Source organism: Pelodiscus sinensis, chromosome 2 (assembly GCF_049634645.1).
Source record: "Pelodiscus sinensis isolate JC-2024 chromosome 2, ASM4963464v1, whole genome shotgun sequence".
Classification (NCBI taxonomy): domain Eukaryota; kingdom Metazoa; phylum Chordata; order Testudines; family Trionychidae; genus Pelodiscus; species Pelodiscus sinensis.
In genome coordinates, this window is record NC_134712.1 from 42,165,857 (window position 1) to 42,186,756 (window position 20,900).

The 20,900-nt window shown below is 37.6% G+C and overlaps 1 protein-coding gene across 5 annotated transcripts in view; it reads left to right on the forward strand.

Annotated features, from left to right (window-relative positions):
* Positions 1-1,540: 1,540 nt before the first annotated feature.
* The window catches only part of RUNX1T1 (RUNX1 partner transcriptional co-repressor 1), a 140,282-nt gene continuing 120,922 nt past the window's right edge, over positions 1,541-20,900 (forward strand). Inside the window, exon 1 of one of the 5 annotated variants that reach the window (XM_075920393.1) lies at positions 1,541-2,435. Coding sequence is in view for 1 of the 5 variants with exons in the window: in XM_075920396.1 (XP_075776511.1) it covers positions 2,408-2,435 (28 nt within the window). In the remaining 4 variants the exon portion in view is untranslated. Of the gene's footprint in view, positions 2,436-7,835; positions 10,365-10,421; positions 10,444-20,900 lie in introns of those variants that run through there. The other 4 variants (XM_075920396.1, XM_075920398.1, XM_075920394.1 and 1 more) reach the window with 4 other exon arrangements.

The window sequence follows — 20,900 nt, forward strand, 5'->3', positions numbered from 1 at the left end:
GGGGGATATTTAAATCCCCTGCGGATTTGCAATTCCGAAGTGTCTCAATAGCATCCTTTTTCTGGAAAGGGATGCCAATGTAGACACAGTCACTGTGTCTAGACTGGCCAGTTTTTCTGGAAAATCAGCCGCTTTTCTGGAAAAACTTGCCAGCTGTCTACACTGGCCGCTTGAATTTCCGCAAAAGCACTGACCTCCTACTGTAAGAAATCAGTGCTTCTTGCGGAAATACTATTCTGCTCCTGTTCAGGCAAAAGTCCCTTTTGCGCAAAGCTTATGCGCAAAAGGGCCAGTGTAGACAGCTCAGATTTGTTTTCCGCAAAAAAGCCCCAATCGCGAAAATGGCAATCGGGGCTTTTTTGCGGAAAAGCTCGTCTAGATTGGCACAGATGCTTTTCTGCAAAAAGTGCTTTTGCAGAAAAGCGTCCATGCCAATCTAGACGCTCTGCTCCGAAAATGCTTTTAACGGAAAACTTTTCCGTTAAAAGAATTTCCGGAAAATCATGTCACTCTAGACGCAGCCAACTGTGTACAGCAGTGTATAAAGCAAGGTAGAAGTTCCATTGAAGTTCCACGTCTTATTTATATCAGTAGAGAGGGCAGATTTTCCAGACTATAAGCATATTTTAAAAACAAATTGTATAAACCTATGGAATATTGAAAGCTAATCACAGAAGCAAATACTAATCATAGTCTTCAATATTGCAGTCATGTACATGCTTAATTTTCAGCATGTGAATAGTTCAATTGACTTCAGTGAATCTATATATGTACTTAAAGTGAAGAATGTGTGTAAGTTCCTGCCCATGGGAATAAATTTTGCTTGTTGTTATGTTTACTTAACATTACACATTTTGGGGATGTTAAATAAAACTTACAAGTAGTAAAAACTATTATAGTTTAAACTCACTGTAAAACACTCTCAACCTATCTAGAAACTGCATGCATGGACTTATTACTTGAAAAGATGTGTGCTTCACAGAAATATATTCTTTGAATTGATTCGGGCCACAGGTGTAGATGCAGTAGGAATAATATTATACACCAAGTAATAGTGTTAAATTTATATAAAGATAAGAGTGTTCTGTAGTTTGTCACACTGTAACATTGTTTCCCAGCTAATTAAAAGCTGAGTATTTTATTCATCGGATCCATAGATGGTTCTTTAAATGTTTATCCAACATTTGTGCTTCATGTTTTTAATATTCTAATACTGCTTAATTGTCAAATATTGTAATTAATTTTCACTGCTGAGTTGGTTATGATTAGGTTTCTACTCTTCAGCATCCCCTGTGTGAAACTGCACATGTATCTTGCAAGACATGAATGACCATATATTTCTTAAAAAGAGAAACCTTCCTCACTACTGTACTCTTTCTAGAGTGAAAACAAAGGGAAAAACAAAATGATAATTGTTTTCTCTAAGGCTATTAACTAATGCAAAAGCAAATAGTCTGACTGAAAATCAGCTAACAGAAGGGGATTAGAGAGCAGATCTGAGAGTGGCTTGATTTCTAGCAGTGCTGTCTCTTCAGACAGTGATGAGATACAGGCAGAGAAGCCAGGAGCTCTCCAGATGGCTAGGGAAAGTGTTTGTCTTGGGTTACTGCAGGGCAGTCTGGACTCTTAAAGCAGGCAGTCTTGGGAAGGCATCATTAGGGAGCAAGTTACATGTCCATCCACTAAAATAGAAAGAAAGAGTAGGCAAGGCAGACTGCCCAAGAGGGACTGTGCTTTCCTATTGTTAACATATACTTGACCCCCACTAACCTCCTCACGACACAGATGTCTCCTACCTCTATCACCTCCCACTGCTTTAAGCCCTCCCCCCCTGCACCTGGGTAGCGGAGCCAGGCCGGCTGCTTGCAGTATGCTGTTTGATTTTAGAGGTGGCTGGTAGCAGAGGGAGAGAGACAAACACAGCGGAGACTTTCTGCGAGTGGATCTGCACGACATTGCATGGAGCGTCTCTTCCAAAGCAGACACACGGCAGTCCTGCAAATCTATGCATCGCCTTCTTTAAAGAGAGGCGGACACAGACACCACCAGTGACAGCAGCAGTTTCCTGCACTCTAGATCACATTTGTCTGCAGCAGCAACAGAAAGGGACCTGGGCATTAATTATCTTTACACGGAGACTTTGTTTTATTTGTGGCTCTTGCTCCTTTCCTCTGGACCCAGTCGTCTCTCTCACGCTGTTCCCCCTTTGAAAAGCTGCTGGAGTTCCTTCTCGGCTCGCTTTGACTTTTTGTGGACGTGGATCAGCTGAACTGGGAAGGGAAACTGCACTGCACTACTCTGCACTGCATTCCCCTCTCTCGCTCCCTCTGCCCTCCAGCAGCCTGGGCTGGCGGCTCTCCCCCAAGGAGGACGGGAACTTTTATTTTCAGCTCACAGCCTGTGGCGAATGGTGGGACTCTCCGGTCCTTTTCAGTGTAAGTACCGAAAAGGGGTGTGCGGGGACTTCTCAGCGCTGCAGCCCCGGGCCAGGATCACGGGATGGGAGTCGGGCCCCTCGTTCTTTTCCTGTATCAGCCTTGTAGGGTTGTTTTTTAGGATCGATCTAATTAAGGGGCTCTCTGGCTGTAACTAACTCACTCGGAGCGATGCTGCAGGATTAGAATTGCATGCATTTATAACCCAACAGCCCCATGCACAAATCGGTACTAATAACTCTTCGGAGTGCAAAAAAAAAAAAAAAAAAAAAAAAAAACCAACCAAAAAAAACCCCCACCCCGTTTTGCTGGGAAATTAGCATGTCAAGCAAGTTTCATTGTCATCTTCCGTACCATGGTAGTTGTCTCGTTTTAGGATCTGTTTTTTTTTCTTGCAAGATCACAGCGCTAGCCACTGTGATCTGCAGTGCCTGAAATATTTCGGGTGATTTCTGCTCCCCCCCCCCCCCTTACAATGGTCGGATTATGTAGTGTTGGCAACATCACTGCTGGCTGTTTTGCAAGAAATATTTCAGGCAGCGCACATCGTACTGAACTGCCTTTCAATCTTAAAAATGTATCCGTTTCCTAAAACGATGCGGCAGCATTATATGTTGTATTTCTAAAGTTGCGAACACAGTTTTACTTTGATGATCCTGAATCTGCTTCAAAAGGTTTTGATTCCAGTAATTCATTATTTAGCTTCTCAAAAGCGGAGATCAAACAATGCAGAATCCTGGTCTGGATCAGTTAGAGAAGCCTTTGACTTTTTGGTACTCTCGAGTCCCTTCATTACTACGCTTTAAGGGATTCAAATAACGTTTAGACTGAAAAGTGCTTTGCAACCCTAACTGTGGTATCGTCGAGCAGGCGACTCTATTATACGGTAATTGACAGTGAAATGTATGCATACAAACTGTACCTTCCCTGTCAATCCAAATTTTATAAAGAAACAAAGGGGGATACAGTGACATACTGGAATATTTTTCGTCACCAAAAAGTTCCTCTCTAGCTATATTTAGTCCCGAGTCCCAGACATTATCGCTGGATGAATCGATTTGCAGCAGCGGTGAACATCCCCAGATTAAATGGTGAAGGAGTGTCCGCATTCAGTGCTCTAGAATCATATTAGAAATACCAAGGGTTATTATTACTATTGTTTTGCGACCCTTCATGTCAAGGATCTGCATCATGCCACTTGGCAGATGAAGGGTATTCTAAAATCTCAGAGCTTATTTACAGCTGCTGTCTTTGAATTGTAAAGAATCATAAATGTATATTGAAAAGACCTATTATTCTTTCCAGTTCATCCTTCCAATGTAGGGCTCCAGATGCAGATTGTGCACACAAGTCATTCAAATGAGGGATTCTGGTAAAATAGAAAATCTTCCATAAAGAATTAGTCAAATTTTCTATTGTAAAATATGACAAAATTGAAAATATTGTATTTGTTCTGATAGTATATGGACTTTAAAGTTATGGCAAACATTTATTAATGTGTATGCAGAACAGAGTGATATGCCTCTGAATATTACTAAATATCCTAATATCTTAAAAGTCACAACGTGATGCAAAAAATCACTACTAGTTTGGCATGATCTATAATATTTGGGTGAAGCTAAAAGTAATCTACCCAGAAAAAACTGTCTTCTGCAAAAATATTTCAAGAGCAGTTGACTTTCCAAATATTACAGGCATATCCTTGACTAACCAGGAGGATGTTTTCTGAACCTTGGAATGTAGTACTAGGGGTTTGCTGCAGCAAAAATTCATGTACTTAATGTAACTCTGACCCCTTTAACTTTTAACATCGCTTCCTCTAATTAATCTGTTCAGGCCCCAGACTTAAATGGCTGTCCACAGCTGCTGCAAATTGATTTATCCACTGATGGTGGTCTCAGTTGCTGACCAAAGCAGGGTATATTTTTTTCCATTTTTGGACTTACTGTAATCTGTTTATACTTTTTTGTAACTTATTTTAACACCTGAATGAATTTTGCAGGATTTAAAAAATATTTTCTTTTGAGATCTAGCTAGAAACATTATTATTGTATTTCTAAAAAAAAAGTTAGTTAGGGATGAATGTAGTTTTCTGACTACTTCTGTTTGTTGATATATTTACCCCCTTTTCTGACAGAATGCAGTGGAACATTTAAATAAGCACCTTTGTTTTTTTATTAATCGCAGTTTAAGGCAAGAGGTTTATCCTAACCTAGATGAGGCACATTATTAGACTTTTGTAGCTTTTAACTCTATTATCCAGATTTTCTGATCTGGCTTGGCATTAACAGTTCCAGTGAATCTGGATAACAGAATAATGGTGAAACTGGTTTCTAATGGTTTTAAAAGCTGATGCTTGACCTTTTCAGTGGTAGTGTGAAAACTCATTCAGTTAGTTCCAGGCTGATTTCCTTAGGAAATCCAATATGATCAGGGAATTTCCTTGAGTTTGAGTGACTATTAAAGTTCAGCTGCATTGTTTATATGTTCTATTTTTAGCACCATGTACTTCTGGAGTTTCCACCTAAAAATACTATGAACAATTATCTGAAAATGGGTTTCAGTATAAACATCCTATTGCATTATTTATGTGACTTACCTTGTAGTATCACTATTAAGCCTTTTAATTAGACAGCCATCTTATTTGCTTATTGAGAACTTTTCTGATCATCTTATCAGGTTTAAGCCTGTAATGTAACCATTGTTATGCTAGTTCATGCATAAGGTTTTTTTTTTCCACTCATAATATAAAGTTCAATTATACAATAAACAAGTAAAAAAACTGTCAATATCTGGCAAGCTGAAACTAGACAAGGAGTATTTAAGACAGCAGTGTTCCTTACAGAGCTCATCACTTATGCTCTCAATAATACCTAATATCACTTTGTTTCTAAACTATTAGAATGGTCTAACAGACAAGAAACATTCTGTTTGTAATGGAATGCAGACAGCAGTGTTAGGTCACTATTTGCTGGCAACTGCTGCACAAGTTGTTTTTCTTCAAAGGCTTCAAGCTTCTAAATACTTTCCAAAATCTTTTTCAAGTAAAACATTGCCTTCTGCCATTTTTGACCACTTAATGTTGACTCAAGTTTTTGCCAAAGTCATCACACTATGTCTCATCTGTGTACACTTAGGTATCTATATTTTTACTGTATATGCTTATGCATACATGGAATTTGATGCTAACAGTATTGTTGATGGGGTGGTGGGACTCCACCTGAAGTGCTGGTCAGTCAGTGATTAGTGAGCTCTATACATTCTTTTCTGTCAAATCCTGTTTCTCAGTTCTCTGAAATGAAGTTCAGCTGACAGGCATTGAATGCAAAGCCTGCTTATTGAGGTGCTATACAGACTGCACAGCTCCTCATAGCCAGGCACTTTGGAAAAATAGGCATCTGCAGTATTTGCACTGGAGATGAGGGAAAGGCGGTTACAATTGTCATTTCATCTTTCAAATCCACTTGCTACAGTCCATTACTGTTAAATCTTTAGCTAATTGAAAAAAGGATACTAGTAGGGTTATGTTGGGGGGAGCTCCACAATGTTTAAAAAAGCTTTGTCTTTGTTTTGTAGAAATTTAAGGCTTCTTGATCTTTGCACACAATTTATCAACTGAAATAACACATGTGCTTGCTGTTGTGTAAAGATTATTCTCATGGTTTGGCTAAAAGCATGTAGAGAATTCCTTTTAAAGCTGGCTCGCTCATTCAAAAACTTGGAGACATGGAGTTAGCAAGGCTATGTATGTTTCACATAACCTTTAATTAGTAACTAGCTAAAGATGTTTGTATGAGTTTAAACAAATATCAGTATACAAACTAGAATCAGTATTAAAAAATGTAAACTATTTTTTAAAGAATAGTCTTTGGAATTTCTCAGTCTCCTTCCATATGCACACATCTGATACAACTGAAAGGTCTAGGGATAGTAAATGTAACAATACATAACATTTCAAAACTAAACTTTAATAGTCCTGTTTGCATTGGCTACTTTAAATATTACAGTTTAAGAACGTATTTTTAAAATTATAGCTATTCTGTTCTTGTTTCTTATATAGTGGTTTAGCCTATTTTAACATATGGAAATATAAAAAACTCAGAAAAGGTACAGTATATGATTTTGCACGTTAAGCAAAATGACCAGCAGTTGTAAAATCAAATGAAAAGTTAAATAAAGTTATCCTTAAGAAGAGGAACTTGATTTTAAAACAAATTATTACTTTTAAACTGAAAGACATTGACCTTATATCTTCATTTTTTCTGCCATTGATATAAAAGTTTCCAAATAGTGTTTAGAGAACAGTGGACATGTTATTAAAGTAAACATTAGTTCAGTATAATGGAGGTAATTGTAAGTGATAAGAGCAGAGCAGGTTATCTGTATGTTGTTTAAACAGAAGGAGCTACTTTGCACCATTTCCAGTAGCCATCTGTATAAGAGAAGGGTTTGCACCTGTCTGTCCACACTAATTATAGATTAGGGCCAAAGAAATGAAATTCGAGTAGGCTTTCTGCAAATGAAATCCATAGTGATTTTATTGTAAGTGTGGTTTATGTACAGAGGATGATGGTTGGGTTGTGAGTAAAATAAATTGTGTACTTCTGTCATGCACTTACAGTTATGAAGCAGAATACTGCTGCATTTACAAAGGTGCAGAATAAAGATGCAACACTCTACTTATATTCTAGGCTTCAGTTGTGGGATTAGCTCAATTTCGTGAAAAGATTCATTTTAATCACAGGATTTAAGCATATACATCACGGTAGACTTTACATTTAATTTTCATTTACCTATATTGGCATAGAGAAGTTCCTTTGAAGCAGTATGAGAAAAATGTATATTTAATATTAAATAGGTACATACATAGCTAGTCAAAATCACATTTTTCTTTAATTTGCTTTCATATATGTCCTAAAATAAAGTGAAAGGAGTGAGAAATCCATTCTGTAGTAAAAGGTCACATGAATTTCTATCGCATCTGTTTATAGTAATTATGAACATAATTAACATAAGAATTACAAGTGAAGTAATGACAAGCTGAGCAATGAGATATTATGCCATAATGGTCATATGTTGGAATTCTCACATTATAGCACGCTAGAAATCACATATTCAATGCAAAAAAGAAAATGTTAGATTTTTATCTATTTTAATGCTTCCAAACTTATCTGCCAGGGGCAGATGGACTTTATGCTTTATGGGAAAGTAACCCATTATTAAGAAACAGTCAGCTGAAATTAAGATTTTTAGCCTCCAGCTTGGACTTTGAGACAGCTGTGATTATGGCACGCTGCTTCTGTTATACATTTGTACTCTTATCATATTACTATACACTGCTTTATTTTTAACTGTGATGTTTTCACAGCAAATTATTTGCTTTAGAAAGGAACATGTATTTTTATCACTAGAGAATTGTGCCTCTCTTATAGTAAAACTGTTTGCCAGAAATGTCAGTGTATTCTGAGGCACATATAGTAACTGAAAAATAAGGGTTTGACTGATTTAATTTAGTTTATGGTATTGTATTGCAGGAAAAAATCCTAACATTTCTTGAATAAATAGAGCATCCCCTCTTTAGGTAATATTTTGAGAAAGCATCTATGTGAAGAAAGTGCAGTGGTACCTTGCGTATTGAGTTAACTTAATTAACTTCTTCTAAAATTCAGAAAAGATCATTGTGTGAAAAACCATACTTCAAATGTATTGACTAACTTCTTTTAATGTGACTTGTTAGAAGTAATCAAACATAACTGAGGACTGTAGAAGGTATGGCAAAGGTGGTGGCTCTTGAGTAGAAAACAAGCTGGCTAAAGAATCAGGTGTTAAATAGGCTATGTAAAATTCACAGATTATCCTCAGTGTAGAGTCAAAAGTGCTTTGTATTAGGAAAATTTGCCATATCACTATCTTTCTAGGACTAACTGTATAGTAGCAGTGGTTTATAAAGAATAAAAAAGTTACCTTGTGTTAGGTCTCAGTGATACCAAGAGGTTTTCACATTATTGGATTAGAAGAGGATTTGTGACAGACACCTTTTTATCTGACATTCATTGCAATGACAACTTTCACTCACTCTCTCTCACACACACACACACCCTATTTAAGTTCTGCTTTCACTTTGTATTGTGTGTCAAATTCCCTTTATTTCTCTTCTTGTGGAAAAATTCTGCTATATTGGCCCTGTGACTTTGGATGGGTTGCTTCAGTAAAGAATGCCTGCTTCTCTCAACTGTGTGTACTGCCATTGTCCTGATCTCACCCTTCACTTTACTGCTCCACAAACTTTAAAAAGAAGCACACTTCCCTAAAAATAAATTAATGTTAGAGAGAGAACTATTTTACTTTTAGACTTGACTGACAAGAGTAGCCTGAAACAACCTGCTGTTTGTATAGTGATTCTTCTGGCCTCTTCTGTTTGTGGTTCGTATATAGCCTTCCCTTCCAGTACCTAACCTAGCCTCTTGGATTAATCCAATCAGATTTTTCAGAATTAAAAATGAACCATGGATGAACATTATATCTTTAAATAAATGAATCGATTTGCTATAGGACCTGGTCTAGTTCACCATTTTCCTGTGCTGATATGTAGCCCACACAACAGTTGATAGCTGCTATGACTGGTATGGGCACATTCCGCATTGGGCAAGGTGAACAGTTTATATATAATGTGCCCCAAACACACTGGAGACCATTAAAACAAATAAAAACATTCAAGGGCCACATTGGTACTTTAGCATGTCTGGTAGGACCCGTGAGAAAACTTCCAGCAGTTACAAATGAAATCAGAGAGGAAACTGCTTTCTTTGGTGGAGAGCTCCCAGTTTCAGTTAGTTAGATGTGTGAACTCTATATAGACCAGGGATGGAAACCTAAGGCCCAGGTACAGCCCCCCATTTTGCCAGGATCTGGACTCTAAGGCTGCCCCTTTCCTCAGCATTGGTGAGCTTGCCTGGTGCTCTAGCTGTAGCACACAAAATCTGCTAGGCTGGCCCTCCTAGGCGCGTGTGTGAGGGGAATAGGGGGAGCATGTTTCTCCTTCACCCCACGCCTGATATAGACCCCCGAGTAAGCACTTTGGGCAGGTCCTTCGCTGCTTCAGGCTGGGGCATTTTGAAGGAGGAGGGCTTCATCAGCCAAGGCAGGAGATCCTCCTCGTGCCCGGCTGACAGAGGGAGCCACTTTGAAACCTGCCTGAGCAGTCAAAAGAGGAGGGGGGGGGGGCTTTATCCAGAGTTTCTCCTCCCCTCCCCAATAAGAGTGGCACTTGGGAGAGGATTCTACCCGCCCCCCAATAAACGTGAGGCCTGACCTCTCTCCCGCCTGTCAGGGAGGGGGCCGGGCCTTCAGGTGATGTCTCTTGCGCTGCCACCTAGGAGGCCTGTGACCCAACCAGGCAGCTGCGGCTCAGGCTGACGGGATGGGAGCTGCCTCCTGTGCGGGGCGCAGGGCCCCTGCCGGTGTCGCTTCCCCTCCCTCGGCGACGGCGGCTTTCCCTGCCTCCAGCTGGGCCGCGCTGATACCGCAATCGCCCGGCCGCACGCTGCCTTGCTCCCTCTCGCTCGCACACACAATAGTGCCCTCCTGACAAGCCTTTTACCTCCGATAAGCGGCGACGTGTGTTTAATGAATACAAAGCCCCGGCCGGTGCCCTCCCGCGCCAGAAGGTAATCTCCAGGCGTTGCAGGGAGGAGACGGGGGGGCGCTCTCCCCCGCCCCCACCTCTAAACGATGCCGAAGTCGATAGGCGGCCGGCGAAGTGAAGATGTAACCTCTTATCTTCCCCTCGTCGCCGGCGGAGGCTTTACACGGCGAGATTAGCCCGGCGAGGAAAGGGAGCTGCCTTTTGTTGTGCGGGGGGAGCAGGCGGCAGCCCTGGCCCGGGCGCTCTCGCCCGGCACCTCCGCTGCGCAAACAGGACTCGCGAAGGTGAGAGGCGCCCCCGATCTCGCCTTGGCCCCGGCTGACCCGGCTCTGGAAGCGCGAGGGGGCTGCGGGTGAACAATAGGTGATGTCTCGCATAGACTTTAAAACCCATTAGGTGGGGGCGGCAAATAAGCAGCATAACGACTTGATTAGCTATTTTATTAGGTGAGAATGGGTAGAAAATAGGCTCTCTTTAGGGAGAGGGCTGCTGAGGCTTTTGATTGATTTTGAAGGACTGCAGTGTTTTATCTTCCACTAACTCTTCTCTCCCCCCCCCCCCCCCCCCCTCAACGCCCTTGTTTTGCTGGAAAGGAGAACAGAGTTTCTGTAGGGTACACTGTGGTTTGGGGGTCTGGATATCCAGTTCACTAAAAGAACAAATAACCTCCCAAAAAGGGGGGGGGGGGGTGTGTCCAATTAGACGTCTGAGATTTCTGTTTGTAGTCCAAGTGTGGCTTTCTTGGAAGGAAGAGGTAAAGATAATTGTTACCACCCACATTTTTAATGGGAAACACTAATTTTATAATGTGTTTTCAACCGCCTAAATTGTTTTATTGGAGATGTCTCAACTTGGAGCCTGCTAAGGATGAGTGCTATCCCTCTTAAATTTAATATATTTATAAGTTTGATAGTTTTGGTTTACTTAAAATTTCAATTGATGGAGAATTCTCTTGTTTAAGTGATGTAGGCATGAACGCATATTCTCCCTCTCTTGGTCTTTTTAAAAAATCTCCATATAAAGAGTTATTTTTTTAAACAAAAATCAACGATTGGTCATTCAAAATGTGTTTAAAAAAAGTTTAAAATCTTTTTGTTGCTGCATCACTCTGTGAAATGTTTGCATAGATAGATAGATATGATCCAGTAACTAAAAGCCTAATTAAAATTTGTTTAAAGCCAGGGGAACATGTATTCTTGTTGACAGCAGCAGATCGATAGGGTAAGACAATAGAGTCCCATTATTTTACTTCCATTGACTGAACATATTGACATTTCAGGTTTGTGATTGCCTCAGTGAGCATGATGAAACACTGAAATTCACAAACCAACTGGCTAGAGTGGCACATATATTACTGTATGTCATCTCTGCCGTCAGGTTACCTTATCACTGAAGCAGAATGGTAATGGATGGTAGTAGAGTACATCAGAAGGGTTAGGGCTCTATCAGTTAAAAAAACTGACACGTCGCAGGTCTAAGAAAGATCTTTAATTACACTAAGAATTATGCAGAAGTGAAGGAGGTCCTTGCTACCTGCTGCTGCACTTCAGAGTTTACCAGCTCAGAAGCAGAGAGGATAACAACATACTTATGTTTCATATTTTATATACAAGTCCAGATATTTCAAACTTTACATCAATCACACAAGTATATTTGAACTGAATGGCTGATTGGGCAATTTACTGTACTCGTCTATGATGACATCTGTTCATCACAGCCTTGGTAGCTCCAAAGCACCTGCTAGACCTACACCTGATAAGTATATTGTATAAGAAAACAAAAGACAACTTTAAAATTAGCTCATTTTGGACACCTTCCCCTCCCCCCATCATTCCTTTAGATTAAACCGGAGGGGGTTATTTACAGAAACAATATTATTTACAATGGATGAAAAAGAAGAAATACTTAATACAATACTATTCTTTGTGCATATTTATATGTATGCAAACATATTTATATAGAGTTACCTGAGTATTTGTAATGACCTAATGACCACAAAATGCTATTTCTTATTATTTCAAAACCTTTTAGATATTCTGTGAAACCTCCTTGAAGAGTGAAATCCATCAGTGTCAGGCAGATATTGAGAGAGACACATTATTTTAAAGCAGAGAGCTAATATGAAAGAGCCACTTGTATTTAACTAATTTTCAACAGTAAATTTAATGAAAATATAAAATTTATTCTGAATATGCCATCTACACAACTGTTGCCATTGAGTGGCCTACAGATACCCTTAAAGACGGTAGGGAGAAAACTAGTCCTTTATACCATTTTCATTAAAATGTTAGGTTTCTGTTTGATCAGCAGGTGCTGTTGAGATGAAAGCCATGTGTAAATTTTCAGAAGGCCAAAAGTGTCAATTCAGAAAAGGAAAGTGATAAGAGAAAATGCAATCAGTTTTCCTGTTTTCAATTTGTGCAGGATTTGAAGAGCTGTTTTGTTAAACTGCTACATCTGCTCCAATATGAATATTGAACTACTTCCACTAAAAATAACACCCTATAATTTGGAAGCCACTGCAATCTTTTGTTAATGCAAGTGGGTTATTTAAAAAAAAAATCTATTCTGAAAAATCTCCTGCCTAATGTGCATTTTTGTTTATTGGAAATTTTATCTTGTGCAGATAAAATGGCATTATGCAATTAGGACTTCATCTTGTTGGACTATAAAAATGGTATTGGTAGCCAAATATCAGTATAGCGTTAAAAAGATTTAACTCAGAATAAATTTTATTTTAAAAAGGCCACCAAAAAAACCCCCCTTGTAAGACATAATTATTAATTGCTTATTTGTTCCAATAATATAAATTTTACTTATCAAGAAGTTTTATGTAAAGTTAAGGATATTGCAGAGTCTGGAGAGCATTTTTGGGCTTATTTTACTCCTATTATACCTGTAAATCTGTTTAAGTTAATCAAGGATATTTTACTTGATAGGGTTTCCAGTGCAACTTTTTCCATGCTTAAATAAAATGATTAAATATGCTTGAGTGCTTACATACAAAAATGTTCATTTCTGTAGTGCTGCTAATCAAGTGAGTTTTATGAACATGGAAAGCACCACATTGTTGGGGAGGGCACTGTGGGAAAGGGGTGAGCATTTTACCAGAGATAGTTCTAGGGGAAAGGATTCACTTTTTTGAATTAATAAAGTGGTGGAGGGTTGTTTTGTTTTTTGTTTTAATTAGGAGTCTTAATAAAGAAGTTGCAATTTACTGTGATCCCAAATAAGAGATCTTTTGTAGGTTATATGTACAAATATACAAATACTACATGCAAATATATAAAGTACTGAATGAGAAATTTTAATTTACCTCTTTATTTCATAATAGTCCAACATAGGCGCCACAGAGAAGGATACACGCCTCCTCCTGGTTTTAATCTTAAAATAGGGTTTCGTTGCTGAATGCTGATCAGTTCTTGGGAATCATGGATATATGGGAGGAAGTGCCTTGTTTTTTTCCAATTTGGTTTTACAGTTATATTTGCGACTTAAGTGAATCACCCAGGGCCACAAAATGACCTTTAAAAATGTGCAAAAATTAAACCCCAGTACTACTCAATGTTCTAGCCCCTTATAGTTAAAACTACTTTGTTTTTACAGGTAATCACACCAAATACCACATGGACAAATACAGTTAAATAAATATAACAGAAGACTCTGATTATATTTAAGGTGCACAAACATTAATATTTGGTATCGAACTGAAAAGTTCTATATAACTTATACTTGCATGAGTGCAGAGGTACACACACTTCCTTATGTTGACTGAAAGAGACTGATGTTTGTTTATTTATTTATTTTAGATATTTACAAGTATAAAAGGGGGTATTAATCAAAAGCTTTAGGCATCACTGACACAAATTACAAAAACAAAAATTAAACAACCATTTACGCCTTCCATCTGATATAAACATTCTGCTAAATACAAAAGTCGCTTCCCATCCCCTACTAGCAACAGATCAACTCCATCTTTTGTTGGATTTATACACATAGGACAAAGAATTGGAGAATGGCAGTTCATGAAGACAAAAGGTCTGCTGCCTTTTACTACATTGTGGTCTATACTGTCAGAGCTCATACGCTAAGTAAGGCCTAAGTTGGTCAGTATTTAGATGGAACACCAAATAACAGTGAAATGATATAGTGCTGACTGAGTTTATTGAACCTTCCCCTTGGAGCCATTACTAAACAAATGCCACAAGCTTGTGTGCTTTTTCAGAAGAGATTTAAAACCAGGGTGCTCACTACTTCGGGACAAGGTATTATACTTTTTACAGCAGTTGGGGATGTTAACACCATTTGATAAATTGGAAATTGACTATGATAACAAAATTTCCATAACAATTTCAATAGAATTAGCTATGTTTTCCCTCACATTCTGCCCTGAAATGTTGTACAGTGTTGCTGTTCAGTGTTAAACAATTTCCACATTTCATTCCACCAGCAATAGATGAAATAATCCATTTACGTTGTGCATATTTCAGTTTCTGCAAAGTGATATTTCAGGGTAAAAGGCATCAGAGATGGGCAAGATATATGATCTTATCAAGCATTTTAACAAAATTCAGCACTGTCTGTTTTTATGCTTATTGTCCAAGTTATGTATATTTATTTTACTGATTTATTAACATTATTGTTTTCTGTTTGCATTTTTCTCTCTTCTGCCTTAAAAATTTATCATCGTATTAGGGTAAACTGAGATAGAAGGACCCTACAAATACAAAAGTACAGTAGTATTGTAACACTTCCATATTGCAGTTCATTAACAGTACGTTTTTCACCTCATGACGTGTTTCATGATTCCTTTTTTTATGTTAAGAGCACTTAGTTAGTTAGGTACGACTGTGGCTCTAAAGATAAAATGAACCACCACAAAGAAAACATGGAAGGTGACAATAGCTACTTTTGATAATTAAACTGCTATTATTTATCTAGAAAGAGATAAGATTCCACCTAGTGGAGGGAAATTAATACATAAACAATGGCATGTAAAAAATCTTCTTTCTCCTAGTACTTCCAGTGACAAAATATTAGTTCATTGATAAGAGTCATTTTGAGCCAGAGAGTAAAAACCAGGAATTTTGACCACCACCTAGAGAGGTAGCTGCATGAGCAACATGAATATTACAAGATCCATAGTTAGTTCAGTAGCTGTAGAATGCTTTAATATGTCTGCCTAGCTGGGTGTTAATATGCAATTTGCATAAGTACTACTCATTACCACCAAGCAGGTTCCCTTTGTGATTCATTTTATTTGAAGAGCTATAGAGTACATTTCTTGCCTGACTGATGATGACCACACAGTCGCCTCCCTAGGTGGTGGTTCAAATGTCATGTTTCGATTCGCTAGGTCAAAAGACTTTCCACAATGGATTCTGTGCCTGAATACTCTGTTTTCTGTGTATCATTCCCTCATTTGCCTGGGAGCAGCGGGATCAGACTGTTGTTTCAACGTTTCATCATGACAAGCTGGAATATTGAGTAAACTTGTCTGTGGCTTCTAGTAACTCAAAGGCTTACAGTGTTGTGTTTTTGAGAATCAAAGTGGTTAAGACTTTGCCACCATATTTTTCTTCCCCACTGGCTCAGTCGTATCAGTAGATAAAATAAAATTTCAAACCATAGAGCATGTTTATACCCATTTTGAGTGGCTAGGATATTATCATAACATTTCTTTTATTAAATGTTAGAATAATATTTTTTAACATGTATGCTTGGCAATTTCACGAGGAGAGCTACCATAGACCAGTTTGAGGTTTGCCAGCGAAATAGAGGGGAACTGTTGCTAGAAAATGAGATAATTAGACTGCTGCAAAAGAGATGGAATGATACTAGGCAAAGGATATTTGGGAAAAGTGCTCCAACAAAGATTAATGGAGAGCAGTTCCATTGACATTGAGGTGGAGTTTGTTGCCAAAGAGATTAAGGTATACTTGTGCCAGAAAGCTGAGAGTGCTGCCAACAAATTATGGATAACGGCACCGGAGGGGTATGCTATCAAATAATAGTGGTGCTAGGATGTTTTGGTGTTTTTTTAAATGATGACATTGTTAAAAATATTTAATAGGAAAATTGTAGAAAGGGATTTAGTTAGCAAAATTGGAGTTTTAGGAAATGTTAAATTAAGCCAGGACTGCTCTTTCATGACCATGCTATTAATTATTTGGAAAGACCATCAGCAAACCTTTTAATGCTGAAAACTCATACTGAACCTAATTCCAAGGCAAAATGAAGGTGAGCAAGGATAACATACTTCCAGTGACTGCACTATAGCTTTATTTTTGAATTTTATACATTCTTTATGTGCATGACAATGAGCAAGCATAGCTGGAAAGATCAACAAAATATACTGGTGTAGAAGTTTCAACACTTTTCTCTTTGGAAAGTGCATACTTTCAGAAAACATCTCAATGCTCTTGATTTGCTTTGAAGATAGTCTCCTTTCTCCCAGTTTAGCCATGTGCTCATCTTCCTTATCAATGTCTGCTGGATTCATTTTGAGACTGCATCCAAATTTGCCCCCAAATGAAAAAGAAAATTTGTTTCGTGTGTTCTCATCTTTCTTAGTGTAGGTGAGGATAAGCCACTAGCTCAGGTCTTAATGGAAAATAACTGATTCATCTCTACTTAATTGTCCATGCTGTACTGCATGTGATGTTGGGGAATTAAGAATAGGTGCTAGAAAATGTATATTCATATAGTAATGTGTGCTTATATATTTTGGTTGACCCATTGATTTCAATGTGGCCAGAGTTTCAACCATTACACTGAAATGCATTAAAAGTACTTTTGGGTAAGCCATATGGGCTAGTGGATTTCAGAACAATGTTTGTACAAAAACAATAAACACAACTACAACAGCTTTAAGAGAATCAATTAATACAATCTACCGGTATTATTATTTTGAGGCTTAAAGCCCCAGTTCTGCACCAGTGGGTGTCCATGGCAGGCTTTGCTATTTAGTTAAAAGGATCAAGAACAGGACTTAAAATGTACCTGTCTTGGAGAGTAGATTCCACTAAAATCTCTGGTGAAAGATAGGGAAGGCAATTCCATCATAGAGGACAGGTGGAATTTTAGGTTCCAGGATTATATGAACATCTTGAAGAAAAGAGAAAAATATTCCTTCCTTGGAGCTTTAAACATTTCCTAGAGCCATGATCTTTAATTATATGTAAGTGTAGGTATGTGACAGTATGTGACTCTCTTTTATCCTTATGATATTTCAGTTTTGACTGTTCTCATTGCAACTGCAATATCCTTGTCCTTAGATCCTAAAGTGCTATGTTGTCTGCCTTTCGAGAATTGGTGAGTGTCTTGCTATTTCAGAATGGACAAGTCTGCCTGAAGCTAGCTGCCCTTGACAAAGCTTTTATTAGCTATTTCTTCAGTCTTAACAGTGAAGAGCAGCAGGAGTTTTGTGTATATGAGTTCAAGTATATGACTTAAAATGTAAGAAGTTGGCATAATGTCACACACACAAAAACCTGTTGCAATGTAGCATGGTTCTGAATCACCAGTACATTGAATTATAATTTTTTCTTTTATAAAATGTCCACTCTCATTGAATATGATGTGATTTGAATAATGAAGATCATATTTGTTATTTATGCCATATGACCCTTGTGCAATCCCAGGGTCTTTACTCACAAGAGTAATCCCATTATTTTCAATGGGACTGTTTATCTGAAAAAAGGTCAGATTTCAGGATTAAGCAGTTTGTGAATTATGTTGGTCTCTGAATACTGTTTACAAAATACCACCCTGAAATGATAGCAAATAATTAACTGCTTATCTTAATAATTTTACCTGAAAATAATATCTCTAGGCAGAAAACTTGCATAGTAAATTATTTTCTTGTCCTAGTTAAGACACTCATAACAACTAATTTCTATCAAGAAAATCAAGTGCACCAAAAAGGTACCTTAATTTAAAAAATAAAGTCTCAAGGTACAATAGAAGAACTGATTTTTGTATTTTTTAAAAAAAGAAGACTTGAGCTTTCTTCTTTTTTGTGTGATGAGATCAGCTGACAACAACAGCAGCAAGCAAATCATGTTTGCAGCTGGGCAATTACAGTAAACCCTAAGATCTGTGACTGTCAACCAGGAACACAGATGCCTTCAAAGTTCTGTTTTTCTTCCATGTGGAAGTCGTTGGCATGGAACAGATGCCTTCATTTTGGAGAAACCAGCCTCTGGATATAATTGGTTCTCTCTTCTCTTGTTCTCTAGGGATAGTCTCTCACAGATGAAATTAGATGAGGAAAAAGACACAGACACATATACACGCACACACAAATTACACAAAACAAGAGCTTTCATGGTGTTCTTTCTGTGCTTTATTACATGGAACTGTTTTACAACTTGGAGGCTGTATTTTCCTATTTAAATATATCCTGCATCCTTACTGCATAAATTGTGCAAATTAAATATATATTTATGGTCAAAGTCTTAGAGGTACTGTAACTTCAAAACAATAATGCTTAAATTATTAAGTCAGTAATACCAAGTTCAAATACACATTATTTTTTGCTTCAGTTGTAGAATGCTGCATAATGTTGTGGAAAAGATTACAACTACATTTCCTTCAAAAGAAAATGTCAAAATAGGGAAGATTTTTTTAAAATGCTCCCTTTAACAGAGAAAGTAAAAAGTTTTTATTCTTGTAAAAAAAGAGCTCAGGGTGCATCTACACTGCACTATAATTCAAAATAAGATGCACAATTTAAGCTAAGCAAATTGCATATCTTATTTTGATGCTATTTCAAAATAGTTTATTTAGTCATCTGGCGCTGTCTACACAGCACCAGATTTTGAAATAAAGTGCTATTCTGAAACATCCCTTAATCCTTGTAGAATGAGGTTTACAGGGATGTCAGAGTAGTGAGCCCGAAATAATGGGTTTGCTGTGAAGACCTGGGATAGCTATTCCGGGATACTCCGATATCCTCAAATAGCATCGCAGTGCAGATGTACCCTCAGTTACATATGAACATAGAAAACAGCTTATTTTAAGCTTCACATGGGTGGCGGGAATATAACTTTACATGTAATATCTTTCAAGAATTTAAGTGGAAATGTTTTGTGGGACACCTAGGATTAAACAGTGGTAGGAGCTGAGTCCTCTGACAATACCTCAAGTATCTGTCCTACCTTTTATTTACATGCCTAACCTAGGCTAAGGCTACTGGGTGTTGGCACTAAGCCAAAAGTGAATAGAACTTATTTACATTTTTCTTTTTTTTATTTCCTTGAAGCCATTTCTAAAATATTTTAAAATGTGCACTCCATTCTTATATTAATCTTTAGTTTATAGTCCAATTTAATGACCAATTGTAATTACTATTGAGGTAAATAAAACTCCCACATGAAGATAATAAACTATAGAAATATGGTGGACATTCCACGAGATAGGTCAGGGATGCTAACATGTAAGGAGCTTAAGGGATGAACCTAATTTAAAAATATATTTGCAATAAAAAGTCCAGAGTTGTTTTCATCTTCTTTGATTGTTGACCAGAAATTGCTTTTTGAGTTCACTAGAAATAAAAACCGAGAGGTTGGCAACGTTACTCTCAAACAGCAGTTAAAGGATATCATCTCAGTCTTGGGCCACATAATGGACACAACGTAAAGTCTTTTAACTCCCACTGACTCCACTTTTGAGGTCATTGAGAGTTGGGGAAGCTCAGCACCTCACCAATCTATCCTACTTTCCTATCATTATAATAAAAGGCCACATGATTCAGGAGGAAATTTAAGTTTTAATCTCATGAAACAATAGCTTTTTTGGGGGTGAGAGGCAACCATTTACTTTTTATAAAGAGTGAAGAAGATTAATCAGAATAGAGAGTTCAACTTTGATTTGAAAACCAAGTTGATTTTTAAAAGGGTTTTATTGCTGCATTTCAGAACTACAAATTATGCTAAAGGAAAAATTTAACCAAATGGTGATATAATCGTCCAGAGAAGTGTTCTTAGGTGATGAAGGGGTTTCTGGCAATAACTGAGAAATACAGTAATGGGTAACTGCACTTGATTTCTTTTGAGGTTGATTCTGATACGTGTAGTCTTTACATCCTATTAAATTTTTGAAAGATAAACTGATACAAGAATAATTTGCCAGGGCCAATGACTCTTCCTCTTAAAACTTTGGCTCATTTTATATATTGAGGGAGAAGGGAGTAAGATAAAAGCACTGTGAATATGAGTTTAACCGAATTCAAATAGAAGTCTCTCTCAAGTTATTGCATTCCTTAGAAAATAAATACATTTCGCATATGGTTAAGATTGATCAAAAAAGTATTCTGTATGCCAGTGATTACATTCCCATCTGTGATTAAGATTTTCTGTCTGCATCTGGTTTTCACATTATATTTCTGTAACAAGAATCCTTTATATGGCAGAGTTCACTCTCTGTATTTTGTATTAGCTGCAGCTTGAACTACTGCACGGATCGCAGATTTACACATGTGGTTTTCATTACTTCATACCATTGAGAAAAAGTAATATTTGTTTGGGAATGTATGTTTTCCACAATTTCCATGGTAATACAACATGTTGAATCTTTTTAATAACAGTCTTATAGGACTACAAATTGTTTGAGGCATTCTGCTTTGAGTGGAATTTAGCTTTCAAAACACTTTGCATGTACATTCTAGCAACAAAGATTTATAAATCAGAAGGCAAAAAGTGACTTAACATATATAACCATAACAGATTTATCAGAATACTATTATCACTTTGGAAAGTGTAGCACATACAGATGGTGTGCCAGGGGATAGAGCAGAGGACTAGTAGAAAGATAAAACA